This window comes from Sus scrofa, chromosome 6 (assembly GCF_000003025.6).
Source record: "Sus scrofa isolate TJ Tabasco breed Duroc chromosome 6, Sscrofa11.1, whole genome shotgun sequence".
In the NCBI taxonomy this organism is placed as follows: domain Eukaryota; kingdom Metazoa; phylum Chordata; class Mammalia; order Artiodactyla; family Suidae; genus Sus; species Sus scrofa.
The window spans coordinates 14889050-14911442 of NC_010448.4; the positions used below are offsets into that span (position 1 = coordinate 14889050).

Genomic DNA, 22393 nt, shown 5'->3' on the forward strand with positions numbered 1-22393 from the left:
GGATTTTTTTTTTGTTTTGTTTGTTTCTTTGTTTGTTTGTTTTTTGCTGTTGAGCTGTTTTGTATATTTTGGAGATTAGGCCCTTGTCAGTTGCATCATTTGAAACTATCTTTTCTCATTCTGTAGGTTGCTTTTTTGGTTTGTTTGTTTTTTATGGTTTCCTTTGCTGTGCAAAAGCTTTTCAATTTGATTGGGTCCCATTGATTTTTTGGTTTTTTTTCTATTGTTTTGGGAGATCCCTTTTTTGGGAGGGGTGCTTTTTAGGGCTGCAAGTGGGGCATATGGAAGTTCTCAGGCTAGGGGTCGAATCGGAGGTACAGCTGCTGGCCTACATGACAGCCACAGCAATAGTGCAGGATCCAAGCCTCGTCTGTGACCTACACCACAGCTCACAGCAGTGCTGGATCCTTAAACCACTGAGTGAAGTCAGGGATCGAACCTGCATCCTCATGGATAGTAGTCAGATTCCTTTCTGCTGAGCTACAATGAGAACTACAACTTTTTTTTTTTTTTCTTTTTAACTTGGTTTTATTGTTTCCTTCTGCTTATTTTGGGGTTAGTTTTGCTCTTTTTACAGTCAGATTAGGTTACTAATTGGAGACCTTTCTTTCTCTTTTTTGTTTGCTTTTTAGGGCCCCACGTGGGGCTTATGGAGGTTCCCAGGCTAGGGGGCCAATCACAGCTACAGCTGCCAGCCTACACCACAGCCACAGCAATGTGGGATCTGAGCCGAATCTGTGATGCACACCATAGCGCATGGCTACTCCGGATCCTTAACCCACTGAGCAAGGCCAGGGATCGAACCTGCGTCCTCATGAGTACTATTCAGGTTCATTTCACTGAGCCATGACGGGAACTCTTTTAATTTTTTTTTTTTCCTTTTAATGAGAACTTTTAAGGTTTATTCTCTTAGCAGCTTTCAGACATGCATTACAGTATTGACCATAGAAGCACACTACATGACATGCTCATTATTTATTTATAAGTGGAAGTTTGTAACAAAATGGCTGGTGGGGCATCAAAAGGTACAACTTCCAACTTTCTTTTGATAAATGTTTGATATGCTTTTTCATTCTTTTAACCTACTTATTGAAGTAAGTTGCTTGTTGACAGTATATAGTTGAATCATTTTTTGAACCATTCAGATGCTCTCTCTTTTAATTGTCATCTTTAGATCATTTCTGTTTAATTATTTCTGTAATTATTAGTATATTTGAATTTAGGGCTACCATTTTATCATTGTTTTCTGTTTTTTCTCTTTTTCATTTCTTTTTATCTTTTTTAAAAATTTTATTTATTTTTTTGGCTGGGCCTGTGGCATGTGGAAGTTCCTGGGCCTGGGATTTAACCCATGTGCCCCTGTGCCACAGCTGCAGCAACACCAGATCCTTAACCCACTGTGCAACAGGGAACTCCTGTTTTCATTTTTGATGTATGATGTATGTGAGTTGACTTCCCTGGTTTGGGCAGAGAGACTCCAAATCTCTGTACACACCAGGAGTCACGTTTTTGGTTTCTCAAGGCAGGATGATAGAGGTTCTCTTGATGCTCTTGCTTTCTGTGCCAGTGCTGATTTCTGGGTTTCAGGTTGCTTTTCATCTAGGCCAAGAGTATGAGAAGGAAAAAAAGTGATGTTTATTGCCACTTTAATGGTATGTCACATTCTGGTCTTTCTCCATCTAGCTTCTATTATTTACTTTTCAGACTCCTTAGACAGCTCCTCTGCACATGCTCTTCAGGATTTATAGCTTCATCCAGTGGCAGAAATTCTGAACCTAGAACCCTGTTTTTCACTTTTTTTGTTTACATTTCTAAAGACTACTCATATTGCTCTAAGTGTAGCTAGTTCCTTAATTTTGACTGCTGCATAGTACTCTGTCATGTTTCTGTTACATTTTATATGTCTTGTAATAGACACTTAGTATTCTTCTAAGGCCTTACTACCATAGAATCTATATACATGTGTCTTAATGGTTCTATGTACAAATTTCTGTGGGGGTATATGTTCAGCAGTGGGATTGCTTGATCCTTAGGGTATGCATACATTTACCAATAAGACATTATTTTAAAAAAAATTGGGGGAGTTCCCATTGTGGTGCAGCAGAAAAGAACCAGACTGGTGTCCTTGAGGATGTGGGTTTGATACCTGGACTCACTTAGTGGGTTAAGGATCTGACATTGCTGTGATTATGGTGTAGGCCAGCAGTTGTAGCTCTGATTCAAACGCTAGCCCGGGGACTTCCATATGCCGTGGGTTCGGCCCTAAAAAAACCCCAAAACAACAAAAACAAAAAGATTTCCAAGAGTTGGCTTGGATTAATCTCAATTATCTATGCCTTTTTGCCTATTTCATATAATTCAGCACCATTGGATATTTAGCATCCTGCAGAATTTTAGGATTAAAAGGGACTTCAGAGGTTATATTGTAGGAACTTCAGTTATGTTCACTGTACTGTGTTTTATTATTGTAGAAAGGACATATAAACACACATTTTTATTTTTTCGGACAATTCATTTACCTACAGTTTTCTAACCTGGTTAACTGAAGTCGTAGTACAGTGTAAGTCTGTGGATCTTTGGTGGATCTAGGTCCTGCCTTTTTTGTTCTTGTGTAAAAATGCAGTCCTTGTGCTGGACATCTTCTCTTTCCTCCTCCATAGCCATTTATCATCCCTCTCCCTCTGATCTATATCCCTGGAGGTACACTGGTGCACAGTGTGTATCAATTCCTTTGGTTTCTTCTTCCAACAGGGGTAGGGGGTTAATACCAGTAGGAGTGAGAGCTAAGTATTTATTCCCCTGCTCCTTCCGGCGAGGTTGTTGCAAGTTGTCTGCATGCCTCTACCAGTGATTCTTATTTGGTGGCCCTTTCCCTATAGTGATCCTCTAGAGGGTTCCATTTCCTCATCTTTCCCCTTCAGACCTAAAGCTGTTAATGGTTCTGTGGCGATACACTGTCCTTTGTTGGTTTCTCTAAACGTTATGCACACCTTTGTAAGTAAGAGCTTATTAAAATTCTCCCCACATCACGCAGGTGTGGATACAGTGTGTTTCTAGCTGGTCTCCTGATTGTTAGACTTCTTGAAAGGGCCTATGATTTTATTCACTTTTGTAAATTTGAAAAAATAAATGTTGTTACTGAATCATAATACTTGTAATATGTGTTCGTTTTTACCTGCTTTCTACAATACACTTGTAGTAGGATTTTGAGGGAGTGAAACTCCTCCACACATTCTCTGCCAAGAGATTAACAGCGAAATGTAGACCTAACTGGAGTTCCCATTCTGGCCCATGGAACAGAATCCATCTAGTGTACATGAGGATTCAAGTTCCATTCCAGGCCTTGCTCAGTGGCTTGAGGATCCCACATAGCCCTGAGCTGTGGTGCAGGTCACAGACCCAGCTTGGGTCCTACATTTCTCTGGCAGTGGTGTAGGCCTGCAATGGTAGCTGCAATTTTACCTCACCACCAGGATATTCCACATGCCTTGGATACGGGCCTGAAAAGCAAAAAAAAGAAAAGAAAAAGAAAAAATATAGAATTCATTTGAATATTTTCAACTTTATTCACAAGTTGGATTTATCTTTGCAACATGCTTTTTTTTTTCTTCTCTTTTTAAGGACCACCCCTGTGGTATGTGGAAGTTCCCGGGCTAGGGGTTGAGTGGGAGCTGCCGAGCTGCCTGCTTCTGCCACAGCCAGAGCCAGATGGGAGCCGTGTCGTGTGCCTGCCTCGAGGCTCACGACAAACTCAGACGCTTAAAACCCACTGAGGGGGCCCAGGGATCAGACCTGCGTCCTCGTGGATGCTACTCCGGTTTGTTACCACTGAGCCACAGCGGGACGTTTTAAAGATCTTCATCTCTGCTCATGCACTCAGCCCCTCCTTGAGTGAGTGAAAATCGTTTTGGAAACATATTAGACGTTTAATGGTAAATTCCGGGTTTGAGAGCTCCCCGTTTGAGGTCGCTATGAATCTGATCATGCAGTTTTGACTCCTACTGTCTGTCCGACATTCATCTTGGGACGATGGTAGTGCCTCACATTGGCCACAAGGTGGCGGGCTTGCCCTTCTGAAGAAGTCTCCCTCTTCTTGCCCATCCCAACTCAGCTCCCTCTGTAGCCTGGAAGAGAGGGGTGGCATAGACTCACCGGTTGATAGAAGCGGGCAGAGTTCATCGCCCAATCCCCCTTTGTGAGACCTGAGGTGTCTGGCTCCAGACGTTTTTGCTTCTTTTCCTCATTCCAGAGTTTGGGGAGAAATGATTGAGTAGAGCCCTGGGTATAAGTTTCAGGTGTACAGTGTGGTTGGACCTGCATACATCATGCAGGGTCATTCATGGCTCCCTGTTTTTCTATATATGTTTTGTGATTCAAGACTGCGAGTCCACTCTTCTTAGGAAGGTCGTTTCCTCCAGGCAGGATTTGTGATTGCTTCTACCAGGTGCCTGGAAACACCATTAACCTGGGACCAACATAAAGTAGATTTTTAGCTTGCAGTTTTGGGGCGCACCCAGGCACTGTGAATTCACATTGCAGAGCCACAGAGGGACCGGCTCGTGGTCCTCATTTCTCGTGGGTGATCTTTTCCATGTCTTCCCCTCGTGGCCAAGGATTGGAACGGGCAGTTTACCTTGCAGTCTCGACCAGGAGGGTGTTGACACCTGGAGTCCCAGTTCCAATCGGCCTGTGTGTGTGTGTGTGTCTGTGCCCATGCGCGGCCCCCCCGCCCACCAGAGGGCTGTTAGAGACCCTGCTTTGGATGGGCTTTGAGTTTGGTCCCCAGGTGCCTGTGATTTCAGGACCGAGGAAGATAGAGCTCAAGTTTGCCTCCTCACTTGTCAAATGACTGCCAGGTGAAGACTAGCTTTCAGTGTTCTTCCCTGCAAAGTTATCACTTTGGCTTCTTTTTTGGCCTGTGTATTCCTGGTTTTCCAGCTTTCGGTGCATTTAGTTGTGGAATGGGCACTGCCGAGCTGCCAGCTTTCATCACAGCCATGTCCGTAGCCAGATGGGAGCCGTTTGGTCTGTGTGACCTACACTTCAGCTCTCTGCAACTTGGTATCCTTAACCCACTGAGTGATTCTTTGGATCAAACCCATCCTCACGGACCCTGTATCATGTCCACACAGTCCCAATAGATATATTTACCTATACAACTGATTCCCTTTCGTGTATACCTGAAAGTAATACATCATTGTACGTCAACTATGGTGCAGAGAAATTACATTTAAACATTTGTATCAATTTTGATCATTTAAAACATTTATGTATGTCATACTACAATTTTTAGTGTCTCAAATAGTGTTGCACTATATGACTAAGATCATTCACTTGCGTTTAAGAGTTCGGATGCACTTAGGTTTTTTCTTATCTCTGCTGACTTGTTACTCTTATTGGGCAAGTGTCTGGTAGAAGAAATGACTGTAATAGTTACTGTTTTTCTGGCTGTCTTTCTATTTCTCAACCATTTTTGGTTTTGAATACTTGGAGAATAAAGATAGTGTCTGTAGCTTGTCAGCACTAGAACCTCCTATAGCACCAGACATCTTATAGTTGTTGAATCGAAGTTTTAAACTTAGGATTATGAGGTGTGTGACATTAGCTATAATTAATGCCATGCTTTAACTGTACTAAACTTGTGTTTCTCATAAACCTTCTTCTTCTCTCTGGTACTTGGATTTTACATACAACACTCCCCACCTCTTCGTCCTGGGTTAGGATAGTCTCATCCTCTTTTTACCTCATGCATATCTTGTTTGTCCTTCAGGACTTGGTTTGGGCTTTTTCTTCTGTTAGAGAGCATTCTGTAACATCCCTAGTCAGATTGCATGTCTCTTTTCTAGGTTTTTTTATCCTGGAACCTTTGACATTTGGGGCTGGATATTCTTTGTTTGGGGTTGGGTGTTGTCCTGTTCATTGTCGGATGTTTAATAGTGTCACTGCCCTCTATCCACCAGATACAAGTAGCGTGGCCTCCAATCATGACAACCCAAAATGTCTCTAGTCATTGCCAGTTGTCTCCTATGGGCAAAATCACTTCTGGTTGAGAATCACTCCAGAATTATAGTCCTTACGAATAATACTGTAGTTGCCAGATTTTCTTTCTTTTCTTTTTTTGTCTTTTTAGGGCTGCACCTGAGGCACATGGAGGTTCCCAGGCTAGGGGTGAATCGGAGCTATAGCTGTCAGCCTACGCCACAGCCACAGCAGTGAGGGATCCAAGCTGCGTCCTACACCACAGCTCACAGCAACGCTGGATCCCTAACCATTGGGAACTCCAAGGTGATAATATTTTTTAATTTGGTTCTAAATTTTATAATCTTTTACTACGTGTCATGTGATTTTTAGGAGAAGCAGGATTGATACTCTTTCATCCATTACTAAGTTTCATCTCTGTATTCATGATAGAGCTCAAATCCCATCACTTCCATCATCATCACTGCTAACTTTCTCAGTCTAAGCTAATTTCCATCTTTTGTTTGGACTATTGTAGTAGTCTTGTCCTTGGACCTCTTGCTCCCATCGTTAGCCTTCCCTAATCAGTTCTTCCCACAGCCAGCCAAATGACCTTTAAAAAATGTGAATCAGATCCTGTCATTTGCCTATATAAGAAAACTTCTGTGGTTTATGATGTAAGATGATCCACCCTCTAATTGGTTTTAAGTCCTGAACTAAGTTTCACTTGAAAATAGTCATTGTGCTTCTTAATATTTTTCTAGGAGGAACAGCACAGCATGTTGGGCTCTGGATTTAAAGCTGAGCGTTTACGAGTCAATTTGAGATTAGTCATAAACCGTCTTAAACTATTGGAGAAAAAAAAAAGTGAGTAATGAATGAATGCCTTTCATTTTATTTCCCAAATAACAAGGTAGCTCATTCTAGACTAGATGGGATGGGACTGAATTTGATAAGGGAGAGCGACCCAGGATATAGTAGAAACACGCTCTTCTCTCTTGTGGGGTGGCTGTCTGCCTGCAGGCCAGGGCCAAGTATACTACTGCTGGGTGACTGGAGTGGGATTTGTGCTTTAGCGGAACTGGCCCAGAAAGCAAGAAAAGAGATTGCTGACTATCTGGCTGCTGGGAAAGATGAACGAGCTCGAATCCGAGTGGAGCACATTATTCGAGAAGACTACCTTGTGGAGGCCATGGAGATCCTGGAGCTGTACTGTGACCTGCTGCTGGCTCGGTTTGGCCTCATCCAGTCTATGAAGTGAGATTTTAAAATCTTTTTTCTTAAGCTTCATTGAGGTATAATTGATAGAGAAAAAGTCTGCACATGTTTAATGTATACAGTTTGATGAGTTTAGACATAGGCATGTATCTGTATACCATCATCACAATCAAGTTAATAGTCATCACCTCCAAAAATTGCCTTGTTTCCCTTTCTTTCTTTCTTTTTTTTTGCTAAGAATACTTAAAATGAGATCTCCCTCTTAAAAAATTTTAAGCATTCAGTGCAGTATTGTTTAAGAAGTAAGATATTTTGAAGACCTAAATCAAATCACCTCTGGAATTTGAGAAAGGAGTATAATACTGGTTTCTTCTTAAACGTAGGAGGCTAGCACCAAGGGACACACCCAATGACCTTTCCCTACTGTTCACTTTGAGGGTTTGATCTCAGTGTAGACAACTGTTGAAAAGAAAATGTGGAGTCTGAAATCAAGAGGCCTGGGCGGTGCTGTTGTGCCTCAGCTATAACGAATCTGACCAGTATCCATAAGGAGGCGGGTTTGATCCCTTGCCTTGCGCAGCGGGTTAAGGATCCAGCATTGTTGTAGGCTGGCAGTCACAGCTCCAGTTCGACCCTTAGCATGGGAACTTCCATATGTCATGGGTGTGGCCCTAAAAAGACAAAACAAAAAAAAGAAGGAGTTCCCGTTGTGGCGAAATGGTTAGCGAATCCGACTAGGAACCATGAGGTTGCTGGTTCGATCCTGCCCTTGCTCCGTGGGTCGACGATCCGGCGTTGCCGTGAGCTGTGGTGTAGGTTGCAGACGCAGCTCGGATCCCTAGTTGCTGTGGCTCTGGCGTAGGCCGGTGGCTACAGCTCCAATTGGACCCCTAGCCTGGGAACCTCCATATGCCACGGGAGCGGCCCTAGAAAAGGCAAAAAGACAAAAAAAAAAAAAAAAAAAAAGAAAAGAGAAATCAAGAGGTCTGAGTCTTGGCTTAACCATTTTCTGATTTTGTGACTTTGGGTTTGTCACTTAGTTTGAGTTGTGTCCGTCCCAACAGGATGACAGAGGTGGCTAGAAACCTAGAGTTACCGTGAGAATCCAGTGAGATTTGTGAAACAGTTCTAGATGCTTTCAAGTATATAATACAAATGATAGGGTTTTGTTGGTTTAACAATGTTAAATTTTATTAATTTTTTCCTTAATTAGGGAGTTAGATTCTGGTTTGGCTGAATCTGTGTCTACGCTGATTTGGGCTGCTCCTCGCCTCCAGTCAGAGGTGGCTGAGTTGAAAATAGTGAGTATAACTTCTTTCAGTGATGTATGTAGTTTTTCATATTGTTAGGAAGGTTGGTTAACATAAGTTATTTCTGCTTATTTGACCCGGTTTTTGATGCTCTTCCCATGCTGCCTTTGAAAAAGGCTTTATAAATTTGTGTTTTCCTTCTTTTCAGCCCCTATATCATAGAATAGAATAGTTTTGCAAACTTGAGTAATTTTTCTAAGGGGCAAAGTTACGCATACCCCTGTTTTTTGTTATTTCGTGTGTGTGTGTGTGTGTGTGTGTGTGTGTGTCTTTTTTACACCTGCACCCATGGCATATGGAGGTTCCCAGGCTAGGGGTCCAATTGGAGCTGTAGCTGCCGGCCTCCGTCACAGCCACAGCAACGTGGGATCCAAGCCATGTCTGCATCCTACACCACAACTCAGGGTGACGCCGGATCCTTAACCCACTGAGTGAGGCCAGGGATCGAACCCTCGTCCTCATGGTTGCTAGTCAGGTTTGTTACCACTGAGCCATGACGGGAACTCCACATACCCCTGGTTTTGCCTTATTTTTATTGAAATGTTTTTTAAGTAAATGAAAATAGAAGAGTTCTTAATGGTTAACCAATAAAGTTAAAATGACATTAAAGGAACAGATGTTTTGCTTTATTCATTCCACTAATATTTATTAAACAGATGTTATCAGTTAGGATGGCTCTAGGTACAGTGGTGAGCAAAATATGACACCAGTCCCACTCTTGTAGCCTGGAGTCTAGTAGAAAAGAGAGAGATTAACTGAAAAATTGCCTGCTACAACATGTCTGTGGTACTGACTGCTGAGGTACAAATTCAGTTGAGTTGCTTTCTCTACTGTTTTTGCCAGTTATTCACTAGGAGATTGTCTCACTCTTATCTCTCAAACTATCTTTTTAGATTTCCTTTATCTTCTGTTTGTTTTTATTTTTATTTTAGTTTTTCCTTTTAGGGCTGCACCTGTGGCATATGGAAGTTCCAGGCCAGGGGCCAAATCAGAGCTGCAGCTGCCAGCCTACGCTATAGCCACAGCAACACTGGATGCACGTCAAGTCTGTGACCTACGTCATAGCAGCTTTGCGGCCACAGTGGATCCTTAACCCACTGAGTGAGGCCAAGGATCAAACCCAAATCCCCATGGATACTAGATGGATTCTTAACCCACTGAGCCACATCAGGAACTCCTTTTTTATTTCTTAAGAGCTCTTTTTAATTCTCCAAATATCTTCTTTTTTTTGGCTGTGCCCATGGCATGGGGAAGTTCCTGGGCCAGGGATTGAATCTGAGCCACTGCATCGACCCAAACTGCTGCATTGATAACGCTGGATTCTTAACCTGCTGCACTACAAGAGAACTCCAAATATCTATTTTATTAATAGTTATTTTTTCTTCATGGCTATAGTATCTTGTAACTCGCTAAGAATTTTGTGGTTCCTTTTTAACTTTTCTTGTTTTTGTAATGTTTGTTTCCTTTTTTTTTTCTTTTTTCTGTTTGTCATAAGTATTTATTTATTTTTATTTATTTTTTAAATGTAAATGATTTTTATTTTTCATTATAGTTGGTTTACAGTGGTCTGTCAGTTTCTACTCTACAGCAAAGTGACCCAGTCACACATACATATGTACATTCTTTTTCTCACATTATCTTCTATCATGCTTCATAATAAGGGACCAGTTATAGTTCCCAATGCTATACAGCAGGATCTCATTGCTTATCCATTCCAAAGGCAATAATTTGCATCTACCAACCCGATTCCCTCCCCCACGGCAACCACAAGTCTGTTCTCCAAGTCCATGTGTTTCTTTTCTGTGGAAAGGTTCATTTGCGCCATATATTAGATTCCAGATATAAGCGATATCATACGGTATTTGTCTTTCTCTTTCTGACCTAACTTAGCATGAGAGTCTCTAGTTCCATCCATATTGCTGCAAATGGCATTATTTTGTTCTTTTTATGGCTGGATAGTATTCCATTGTGTGTGTGTGTGCACATATATAGATAAATACACACACACACCACATCTTCTTAATCTGTTGATGGACATTTAGGTGGTTTCCATGTCTTGGCTCTTGTGAATAGTGCTGCAATGAATATACGGGTGCGTGTGTCTTTCTCAAGGAAAGTTTTGTCCAGATGTATGCCCAGGAATGGGATTGCTGGATCATATGATAGTTTTATATTTAGTTTTCTGAGGTACCTCCATACTGTTTTCCATAGTGGTTGTACCAATTTACATTCCCAGCAACAGTGTAGGAGGGTTCTCTTTTCTCCACACCCTCTTCAGTATTTGTTATTGGTGAATTTGTTAATGATGCCCATTCTGACTGGTGTGAGATGGTGTTTCCTTTCTGTTTCCTAGATTTAGACTATTTTTATTTTTTTTAATTTAATTTTATTTTTTTGTCTTTTTGCTATTTCTTTGGGCCGCTCCCGCGGCATATGGAGCTTCCCAGGCTAGGGGTCGAATCGGAGCTGTAGCCACCAGCCTATGCCAGGGCCACAGCAACGCAGGATCCGAGCCGCGTCTGCAACCTACACCACAGCTCACGGCAACGCCGGATTGTTAACCCACTGAGCAAGGCCATGGACCGAACCCGCAACCTCATGGTTCCTAATCGGATTTGTTAACCACTGCGCCACGACGGGAACTCCTAGACTATTTTTATAGTAGAGACTTTTCTTAAAGCTTGGTGATGACCCTTGGCTGTCTATATTTAAGAGTGAAGTACTAGAGAGAATTCATTACTAGTGGTAATGAATCCAATTAGTATCCATGAGGACGTGGGTTCAATCCCTGGCCTTGCTCAGTGGTTAAGGATCCCATGTTGCCGTGAGCTGTGGTTAGGTTGCAGTCGCGGCTCAGATCTGGCGTTGCTGTGGCTCTGGTGTAGGCTGGCAGCTGCAGCTCTGATTCATTCTCTAGCCTGGGAACTTCCATATTTGGAGTTTTTAAAATTTTTTCTTTGTTTTCCTTGCCTGAGGAGACATATCCAAAAAAAAAAAAAAAACGACCAAGACTGATGTGAAAGAGCATGTCAACTTTTTTTTTTTTATGGTTTCAGTTTTTAAATTTAAGTCTTTAGTCCATTTTGAATTTATTTTTGTGCATGGTGTGAAAGTATCCCATTTGATTCTTTTGCATGTAGCTGTTCAGTTTTCCCAAAACCGTTTATTGAAGAGACTGTCTTTCCCCATTGTATATTCTTGCTTCTGTTGTAGATTTTTTTTTTTTTTTTGTCTTTTGTCTTTTGTCTTTTGTTGTCTTTTGTTGTTGTTGTTGTTGCTATTTCTTGGGCCGCTCCCGTGGCATATGGAGGTTCCCAGGCTAGGGGTTGAATCGGAGCTGTAGCCACCAGCCTACGCCAGAGCCACAGCAACGCGGGATCCGAGCCGAGTCTGCAACCTACACCACAGCTCACGGCAACGCCGGATCGTTAACCCACTGAGCAAGCGCAGGGACCGAACCCGCAACCTCATGGTTCCTAGTCTGATTTGTTAACCACTGCGCCACGACGGGAACTCCCTGTTGTAGATTAATTGCTCACATAAGTGTGGATTCATTTGGGGGCTTTTTATTGTATACTGTTGGTCTCTTTGTCTGTTTTTGTACCAGTACTCTACTGTTTTGATTACTGTTACTTTTTAGTATAGCTTGAAATCAGGGAGCATGATTCCTCCAGTACTAACTCACTGTTGAATTATCTGAGACCATGAGGAAACTCCAGACTGTCAAGAACTGGTTTTCTTTCCTTGGGTTGGTCATTTTCCTCAGAGAGGAAGTCTTTCTTCTACCTGGAAGGTTTAAGTATTGGCTGGCTGCATTTTTGAGAGCACAGGGGAGAAGGAATCCAAAGGTATCATTCTTCTCCTGTAGAAGCCTTAACACTTAATTCTTCGATTGCCAATATGTATCTCTGCTCTCTGTGCTGGAAGTCGAGTTCCTTTAGTTTAAGCCCTGCCAGAGAGCAAGCCTCCTGTGTTGTAATCGGGTAGGGAGGGTGGTCACAGAGCTTTGTGGGTAGAGGAATGGGAATGTGGAGGCAACCTCTTCTTAAATTTTTAACCTAAATCTCGTCTGTTGGCTTTCCTATACTCCTCCTTTATATCAAGATTAATTCCAGATAGAGGTTTACATGTCTTTTTTTTTAAAATCATAAAATAATTAGAAGAAAATTTGGCAAATTTAAAAAAATAATCTCGTAGTGGGAAGAGCCTGAATATGCCACAAAATCCATAAGCCATAAAGAAAGAGGGATAGATTAATATAAGTAAAATAAAATTTCCTACACAGTATAAAGCAAAACAAAAACCATTATCAAAAGAGAAGTAACAGGGAGTTCCCACTGTGGTGCAGCAGAAATGAATCCAACCAGGAACCATGAGGTTTCGGGTTTGATCCCTGGCCTCACTCAGCAGGTTAAGGGTCCAGAGTTGCCGTGAGCTGTGGTGTAAGTCACAAATGCGGCTCAGATCCTTTGTTGCTGTGGCATAGACCAGCGGCTACAGCTCCGATTAGACCTCTAGCCTGGGAGCCTCCATGTGCTGAGGGTGCGGCCCTAAAAAGACAAGTAACAGGAGTTCTCTTGTGGTGCAGTGGGTTAAGGATCCACCAGTGGCTTGGGTTGCTTCTGTGGTACAGGGTTCAATCCTTGGTTTGGGAACTTACACATGCCACGGTGCACCCCCTCCTCCCAGAAAAGAAAAAGTCACAAACTTATAAGTACCAGGTATCCTGGAAAGTCTGCCTATTAAACTTTGGGTGCTGTCTCACTGAACTAGGTGTTGGGACCACTCTGGTCCAGTAGCACTTGTCATGTCCTTCCTGTACTGTTTACTTTTTTTTTTTGGCTTTTTACGGCCGCACTCGAAGCATATGGAGTTTCCCAGTCTAGGGGTCTAATTGGAGCTGTAGCTGCTGGCCTTCACTACAGCCACACCAGATCCGAGCCACGTCTGTGACCTATACCACAGCTCACAGTAACACTGGATCCTTAACCCGCTGATCGAGGCCAGGGATCAATCCTGCAACCTCACGGTTCCTCGTTGGATTTGCTTCCACTGCACCACGACGGAACTCCATCATGTTGTAACGTCTTAAATGTTCTTTCTACGTCTGCTTTGGCTTCCTTTAGTTTCTTCAACATTCCAACAAAGCACTGATCTGATCCTGTTGCTGCCCCTTGCTTTACAGCCCTCTAGTATCTTTCTGTTATACTTGTAATAGAAACGAAATTCCTGATAAAGCTTGCATGGCCCTGCATTATCTGTCCCCCATCTACCTTCATTTCCTACCACCCTCTTCCTTTGGGCTTTGCACTCGAGGCTCACTTGATTTTATTTCGGTTAGAGGATTGGCCTTGTTTTCCAGTAGAGGCCTTTGCACATACTGATTTCTTTTCTTCCTTCCCTCCGTGTTTAGTTAACTCCTAATCATCCTTACATCTCAGTGAAGCATTGCTTTCTTCAGGAAGCTTTTATCTGAACTTGCTGATCAGATCTGATTCTACCGTCGTAAGCTGATAGCGTGGCGTACTTTTCCCCTTCCACAACTGCGTTTGCCCCTTTATCTTTGTGATTATTTGAGTCATGATTGTTTTTCCCTAGAGACTGTAAGATTCTATAAGATTAGGGATAATGTTTGTTTTTGTGCATCATTTATAGGGTATAGTTTAAGCTTATAATAGAGTTTGGCACATAATTGCAGCTCAGTGGATGAATAAGTAAATGAATTAATATTTACCTTTTAAATAAAAGCTTCACAGACCCAGTCTTTAGGAAATCTTGTAATAGAAGTATGTTTCCTGTTTTTTAATTTTTGTTTTTGGTCTTTTTAGGGCTGTACCTAGCCAGAGGTTCCTAGGCAAGGGGTCAGTCAGAGCTGTAGCCTACACCACAGCCACAACAAAGCGGGATGCAAGCCGAGTCTTCCGACCTACACCACAGCTCATGGCAACACTGGATCGTTAACCCACTTAGTGAGGCCAGGGATTGAACTTTCGTCCTCATGGATACTAGTCAGACTCTTTTCTGTTGAGCCATGACGGGAACTCCAGAAATATGTTTACTGTTGATAGGAGGAAGCTTGAAACCCTCTGTAGGAGTGGTTTCCATTTTTATTTACTGTTCTTTTTTCTCTGTAGGTTGCTGATCAACTCTGTGCTAAGTATAGCAAGGAGTATGGCAAGTTATGTAGGACCAACCAGATTGGAACTGTGAATGACAGGGTAAGAGACATACTTGTTAAACATGAAGCAGTGGGTAGGGTGGGGGCAGATTATTTTATTACCTGCAGTTATTCTACTGGCCTCTCTGAAGTAGGGTTAATCTAGGGTGGCACATTTCACAGTGAGAAAGGGAAGAGGGCTGTCTGGTCGGCAGTGCAGTCATTTCCTTACACTTAACATTGTGGGACTCTGTCGTTGTGTGTCATTCTTTATTTTGTCTCCTGTCCTTTGCGCTGCCTGTGCTCTGTGGAGGTAGAAGTAAGGTGGGGGGAAAAGTGGACGAATTCCAGTGTGGAAGGCAGCAGTATCCATCTTTTACCAGAATTTGGGGCATATGTAACCCATTAAACACATGGGTCTTGTAATGTGTTTTATGATTGAAAAAAATAATTTAACTGGTTGGAGCTTCTTTTTTCCCCTCAGTTTACTTGTAAAATGAGAGGAACCAAGTTCAGAAGTGAGACAGGTTAGGCTTAGGTTGGTTGATATAGATCCATCTCAAGTCTTTTACTTATAGCTAATGCACAAACTGAGTGTGGAAGCCCCACCCAAGATCCTGGTGGAGAGATACCTGATTGAAATTGCGAAGAACTACAACGTGCCCTATGAGCCTGACTCTGTGGTCATGGTAAGTTTAGTCTTTTAGAGTACCAAGGAAAATGAGTCTGAAGATAGCACCGTCTTTGGAAAAGAACCATATTCTTTGCACTTAAGTTTGTGTTCGGGAGAGTTTAAGCCTTTGTCCAGTTATTGCCTTTTGCAGTAACAATAAATATGCCTGTGAGAGAATGAATCAAAGCACTAGGAAAAGGTACAAACCCTAAAACAAATATAAAATGGCATTATTGTTACTTTTCGATGAAGTTCGAGCAATTGAAAGATCCCCCTGTGTTCTGCCCTAATACCTGGAACAGATCCTGAAACATTTTTTGGATGCCTGCCATGTGCACAGAAAGCTCAGAATATAGAGAAAACATGTTAACAAGTTTCCCTGTTCTGAACAGGCTTACAGTGTAAGAAGGGCAAGTATGCAGATAGTAATTCACCAGTTCACATTGCTGGGGTGTAGAAGATACTTTGATGCACTACTCAGAGAACCGTCCCCCAAGCAAATATATTCACACTTGAGAACAGTAGTATATATTCCCCAGCTCTTGAGACTCCCACTTGTGGTTCATACACAAGTGGTTGTCCCTCCAGCAGGAGCCGTCAGGAGAAGAGTGCTTCCTTACCCAAAGTCTTCTCCTGGGGCAGCTTGTATTTGGTAACTGGTCATTGCAGCAGTTTAAGGCTTCTACCCCTTTGCCCCAGTTGGGGACACACGCTGTAGGCTGTCTTAGCTCCACAGCTCTCTAGGGGATTCAGCTGAGGCCTTTGTTGTGACTGCATGGCAGCCCCACTTCCTTCCCTTCCCCGCAGGTCTCAAAGCCAGGAAACCGCTAATCTCTGTCTCAGTGTCTGCTTCCTAAGGAACCTGGCCTGTGACAGGGCCTAATGGTCTGGGTTCTCTCTTTCTCTTAGGCAGAAGCTCCTCCTGGAGTAGAGACGGATCTTATTGATGTTGGATTCACAGATGATGTGAAGAAAGGGGGCTCTGGAAGAGGAGGCGGGGGTGGGTTCACAGCACCAGTTGGGGGACCTGATGGAACGGTGCCAATGCCTATGCCCATGCCCATGCCATCTCCAAGTACTCCTTTCTCGTACCCGCTTCCAAAGGGACCAGTAAGTATACCTACAAATAAGTATAAACTCCAGAACATGTAACAGAAGATGACAATTTGGTTCTGTGAATAACTCAGAAATTGTAAGCTGTCAACAGAAATTAGCCGTAACACTTGGTATTACCCTAGGAATCATATTGTGGAAAAAAAATATTGGGATTCAGAGAAGGTCTTTTGGTTCACCTATTGGTAATTATAGTTGGACAGTCTTGATAGAAAAAACTTTCTCGCTAGGTTTATCGAACATCTTTAGGACTTGTTGTAGGCACACGAGTAGCTTTTTCCAAATGTCAGTTGTTACCACTTATTACCAAGTAGAAAAACCTCCTTTATAAACAAGATGGAAGTCATTGCTAGTAAGAAAGTCTGGTAAGAATCTTCTCCTGTAGACATTGAGGAATTTCGTAATCAGAAGAATAGCCTTTAGCTACAAATCTTTGAAAGTCTGGAATGCTCCTGATCACACGTGGTATATTTAGGCACGTTTTTTCCCTTTGGGGGCTCTTGAATATATTTAATATATCTTAAATGTATGTATTCACTGTACATATATTCACATTGAGAAAATAGTTCCACAAACACCCTTATTTCTCCCTTCCCATACACAGACTTCAGAAATTGCAGATCGAGGGCAGTGTGTCTGACGTTGCCTTTCTCCTCTTGCAGTCGGATTTCAATGGATTGCCAGTGGGAACTTATCAGGCCTTTCCCAATATTCATCCACCTCAGATTCCAGCAACTCCCCCATCGTATGAATCTGTAAGTGCCTGAGCCTCTTTTATAAGCATCGGGAGAGTGAATCCCATGAAGAGAGAGCAAAATAATGGCTACAGGGAAGGCAAAGTTTTGATCAATTCCTCATACCAGCATTGCTCTGTGCTTTGGATTCTTAAATTGCTTTAGAATTTCCCTGGAAATGGGGAGTGGTGGTGGTGGTGGCAGCAGCATCATTGGCAGTGCTTTGTCTGCAGTCAAGCCAGGAATCGGGAAGGAGCTGCAGATCCCACAAAGTTCTGGGATGGCACTTAACCAGACTTTTTTTTTTTTCTTTCCAGACTAACTAGGCAGAGAATCATGTTGAACTGGTACAATTTTGGTGCAAAAATAATTAAAACATGTTTTGTAAATTCTGAACACTGTAAAGGAATGACAACCAGATTTTAATCTTAAACAGAAGTGTCTATAAATTACAGCCAATAGCATCAATTTTATATTTTCATCTTGTAGTTAAAACTTGCTGTACTAGCAAATAAGGTAATGATGCCTTGAGCAGTAGTGTAAGACCTGTGGTTCAGAATTAGATGATTTCTCCCTGCCTTGTTTCCTGAACGAGGGAGATGTCCCTGTTCCTGAGCTCATCTAGTGTTCTTCCCTTTGGTTTTTATGTTTTGCTTTTGCACGCATCGAAGCATTGCCTGCAACTGTTCCTGGCAATGAGGTAGAAGATCTTCGTTGCTATTTGAGGACTTGGTTCTTAGAGATGGATTTGGTGGTTTAGTGCTTTTTCTCTGACTGGAAGGTGAAGGTTTCAGATGAAAGAGAGGTACTGTGGTGGTAAGAATTTTCTTTTTTTTTTTTTTGCTTTTTAGGGCCGCACCCTCAGCTTATGAAGCTTCCCAGACAAGGGGGTCCAGTGAGAGCTACAGCTGCCAGCCTGCACCACAGCAACACCAGATCCGAGCTGCATCTATGACCTACACCACAGCTCACGGCAACGCCGGATCCTTAACCCACTGAGTGAGGCCAGGGATTGAACCCAAAACCTCATGGTTCCTAGTTGGATTGTTTGTTGTGCCACGACGGGAACTCCCAGAATTTTCTTTTTCTGTGCTTGGCACTTAACAAGTTCAAAGTGGTATCGACCTGGTTGGAAGATCGGGAAGGTAGTGGAAGGCCATTTTCTTTGGAAGAGGTTTTGTTGCTTTTGCTGAGCAGCTAGCTTTTGCAAAACACATGGGCTAAAACCATTGCTTTCACCCGTGGTGCCTTTGCTTTCTCCTGTGGTAATGACCTTTGTGTTTCAGGTTGATGACATTAATGCTGATAAGAATGTCTCTTCGCAGATCGTTGGTGAGTGTGGGTCAGAAACCCTCAGTGGTCAGTACTCAACCCTCTGCTGTGTTTTCCCATCGCTGCTCCCTTAGACTGTTTTTATGTTTGGGGATTCTGCCCACACGCCCTGTCCCTCCCACATGTCATGGTGAAAACCAAACTCATGATTTCCTTCTTATAAAAAGAAAAGATCTTGCCTGGCTCCAAAAAAACCTCCCAACTTCGCTGTTTCTAAGTAGTGGTATCATTATTCTTTGTCACTGTCTAGTTTCTAGTCACCCTCACGTTCTTTATGTTCTCATTGCTTCACCTTTCACTGTGCTGGGAAATACCAATTTTTTTTTTTAAAAATTTGGGCTTTACGAGTTCCCATCATGGTGCAGCAGAAACAAATCCGACTAGGAACCATGAGGTTGCAGATTTGCTCTCTGGCCTTGCTCAGTGGGTTGAGGATCCGGTGTTGCCATGAGCTGTGGTGTAGGTCGCAGACATGGCTTGGATCTGGTGTTGCTGTGGTTGTGGTGTAGACTGGCAGCTGTAGCTCTGATTGGACCCCTAGGCCTGGGAACCTCCATATGCCATGGGTGCGGCCCTAGAAAGACAAAAAAACAAACAAAAAAAAATGGGCTTTAAATAGGGGGAAATAGACAAAAATCGTAAGTAAGTAGCTCAATGACTTTCACAAAGCAGGCATGCTCATGAAACCATTCACTCAAAAAGTAAAACACTACCAGCACTCTAGAAACCCAGATTGAGGGTACTTTTTAAAATTGGGGATAGTTTAATTTACATACAAAAAATACACTGGAGTGTATGTTTTCTTGAGTTTTGATGTCGGTGTGTACACAAATGTATGTTATGTAACCACCATCTCAGTAAACATACAGAACGTTTCCATCGCTCCAAAAGGTTACCCTGTGTTCTTTCCTAGTTCTGTTCCACTCCAGGTGCAAGCACTGTTCTTATTTCCTAAAACTACAGTTTAGGTTTGTTCTAGGACTTAGATAAACATAGAAACATACTGTAGGTAGTGAGGGCAGGAAGTATAAAAGCTAAGACTAGGAATCACATTGTGTCACATTAGACATTCCTTGTCAAATTTTTTTCCCTTTAAAGAGTAACTCATCCCAACAGAATTCTAGTACCACTCCTTGGTCTTTGTTACTGTGGGAACAGACCTTTGTGAAAGGCAACAACCCATTTAAATGAGTCTAGCCCCATGCACCCACACCTTGACTTTCCCTTAAAACCTTTTTCTCATGATGGGAAAATAAAACAGACTCAACTGTAATTAGAAAATTAAAAAAAAAAAAAAAAAAAAAAGGAGTTCCCGTCGTGGTGCAGTGGTTAACGAATCCGACTAGGAACCATGAGGTTGCGGGTTCGGTCCCTGCCCTTGCTCAGTGGGTTAACGATCCGGCATTGCCGTGAGCTGTGGTGTAGGTTGCAGACACGGTTCGGATCCCGTGTTGCTGTGGCTCTGGCGTAGGCCGGTGGCTACGGTTCCGATTTGACCCCTAGCCTGGGAACCTCCATATGCCGCGGGAGCGGCCCAAGAAATAGCAACAACAACAACAAAAGACAAAAGACAAAAAAAAAAAAAAAAAAGAAAATTTAACAGTTAATTCTAAAGGTAAGTAAGTTTTCAGGACAATTTAAGTAATAATAATTGTTTAAAAACCAGTGTTTCCTCCAGTAAGTATTTGGATTGTTTCTGCCAAAGGGGATTGTGGGCTTTGAGGATCTGAGCCATTTCTTTGGGGTCTTTTAACACCATGCTGTTTACTCTAATTCATCTAGGTCCTGGACCCAAGCCAGAAGCTTCTGCAAAGACCCCTTCCAGGCCCGTGGATACCCATGACAACTTTGTACTGCCAGAACTGCCATCTGTGCCAGACACCCTACCAACTGCATCTGCTGGTGCCAACACCTCAGCATCTGAGGATATTGACTTTGATGATCTTTCCCGGAGATTTGAAGAGTTGAAAAAGAAAACATAGGACTCCTAAACCAGGCTATGTCCAAGTTCTGGGAATTGAGACTCAGCAGTTTCTCCTTGTAACAAAGAATCTCCGTGAAATTGTTTCATCTATTAACCATCTCTGAGCACTCTCTTCCTCTGGACTCTCTTTCTGTTCTATCCAACTCTGCTGCTTTCCAGTTCTCTGTCGCTGCTGGAGACTAACAACTGGAAATACTAAGGTTGGAGCACTTGGCTGCTGGCAACTGTGCTTGTCCATTTCCTGTCAGCTTGATGCCTGGTTCTCTTTGCCTGTTCCACTGTCCCTCCATAGGGAGTGAGAAGGTCAAAGTATTGTGAGGAGAGCTGTCAAAGATGGCTGGATAGTGGACAAGAGTGCTTCACAAAGTATCTCAGTCCTGTACAGAGGGATTTGTGGTGCGATCCAACGCCATGGTGTGTACTTTCTCACTTTAATAGAAATGGGAGAGCGAGCAGATGGCTCAGGAAGCCAATTTACCAGTTCTTGGAAGCTGGGTCTTTCCATTGACATATACACTACTCTTTGCTGCAGGGCACTGCTGTTCCACCTGGATCCAGTTGCAAAGTTTATTTGGAAAGTTGAAGGCCTCTCTTAGTCTACTGGATTCTCAGGGAGCCCTCTGTGGCCTTTTGCTTTATTTTGAGTGCTGCATCTCCCTGTTTAGTAGAGGCAGCACTATATAAATTCCTGTTTTTCCTCATGCATGTTCTGTTGGATTGCATTACTGGCCAGGGAAGGACAGATCACATGATGGGCAAAAGTCACCATTCAAGGCTAAGGTGGGCTTCCAGTAGCTTAATAGAAATATTCAAGTTTCTTGGGTAGTGGTCTGGAAAGCCTACAGGGGAAATAGGGTTCCTGTTTTCATTTGAAAACTTTATGATTAGAGAACCTTTCAGAATTGAGCGCAGATAATTCTGCTGCCGAGGGCTGTAGGTGTCTGCTGCTTTCCTTGATGGATAATTGTCTTGCCCCCTTGGTAAGGCCATTTTTCCCCACAGGGGTGGCTTTGGGATTGGAAAATATGACTTCGGCTTCCGTGTGGTGTATCTGTACATACTTGTTTCAGGCAACTTTTCTTTAATGTTTTTGATTGATTTGTATCTCACATCACAATAGCTGCTAATAAAAGTAAAAATTCTGTGCCCTGCTTTCTCCACTGTTTTGGTCAAATCATGAGGGGACAGATTTGGATTTTAGTGGAGATTATTTTTAAGTAAGTGACCCATACTGGGCATAGGCTAACCTTACCTTTGGTTCCTTGGGTAGTGTGAATGGAAGCCTACAGCAGTGAGGAGCCCATTTCAATCTCTGTATTTAAGCCCAGGTGGTATCTCTGAGTTGGCTTGGTTACCTCTGTGCCAGGGCTCCCCATTAGCCTCATCTCATGCTTGTGTCTTTAAGTAAATTGCAGTGAGCTTACTTCTGACTCATTCATGTTTTCCACAGTCCTGGAACCTGAGTGGTCAGTGCTCTCTTGCTGTTTGGCAGCAGAGCTGGTTTATCCTGTTACCACTCTTGCAGTTTTAACCCTTTTCTGACAGTACCAAGTTCCATAAAGAACAATTTGTAGCCAAGGGGATTTTGATTCTTCACTAACAAAATTAACAAATTGCAAAGATCAGTATTAATAATCTAAGAAGTAATAATAAGCCAAGGTAACAGGATTAAAATAGTTCCTCTTGTAAAAACTTCATTTGTCAATGGCCATTGCTGGTAAAGATGTTTGCTCACGTGTATTCTGGGCTGGATTCCTAACAAACTTGAGAGCTTCTGTAGCAGCATATCTACCAGTGCAGCTTCTTTCTTCTGAGTCTATTCGAAAACAAAGAAAAGCAAGGAAACAAATTGTTGTTCATATGTTGGGAAAAAAGAACCAAAAATATATTTTTTTAAAAGTAGCTATTAGAGTG

At 42.6% G+C, this 22393-nt stretch overlaps 1 protein-coding gene and 1 long non-coding RNA gene across 7 annotated transcripts in view; one reads left to right on the top strand and one right to left on the bottom strand.

Moving 5' to 3' along the window:
• IST1 (IST1, ESCRT-III associated factor) overlaps window positions 1-21630 on the top strand; it is a 41821-nt gene extending 20191 nt beyond the window's left edge. For 3 of the 6 annotated variants that reach the window (XM_021093850.1, XM_021093854.1, XM_021093849.1), the window contains exons 2-10: window positions 6723-6825; window positions 7035-7215; window positions 8390-8477; window positions 14621-14704; window positions 15222-15332; window positions 16226-16426; window positions 17092-17184; window positions 18450-18495; window positions 20278-21630. In XM_021093850.1, coding sequence (XP_020949509.1) covers window positions 6738-6825; window positions 7035-7215; window positions 8390-8477; window positions 14621-14704; window positions 15222-15332; window positions 16226-16426; window positions 17092-17184; window positions 18450-18495; window positions 20278-20477 — 1092 coding nt within the window. In that variant the 5' untranslated portion in view covers window positions 6723-6737 and the 3' untranslated portion in view covers window positions 20478-21630. Of the gene's footprint in view, window positions 1-6722; window positions 6826-6981; window positions 7216-8389; window positions 8478-14620; window positions 14705-15221; window positions 15333-16225; window positions 16427-17091; window positions 17185-18449; window positions 18496-20277 lie in introns of all 6 variants that reach the window. The other 3 variants (XM_021093852.1, XM_021093851.1, XM_021093853.1) reach the window with 2 other exon arrangements.
• Window positions 21882-22393, bottom strand: part of LOC102158108 — a 44006-nt gene continuing 43494 nt past the window's right edge. Inside the window, exon 12 of the long non-coding RNA XR_002344525.1 lies at window positions 21882-22295. This is a non-coding gene — a long non-coding RNA (uncharacterized LOC102158108). The remainder of the gene's footprint in view (window positions 22296-22393) is intronic.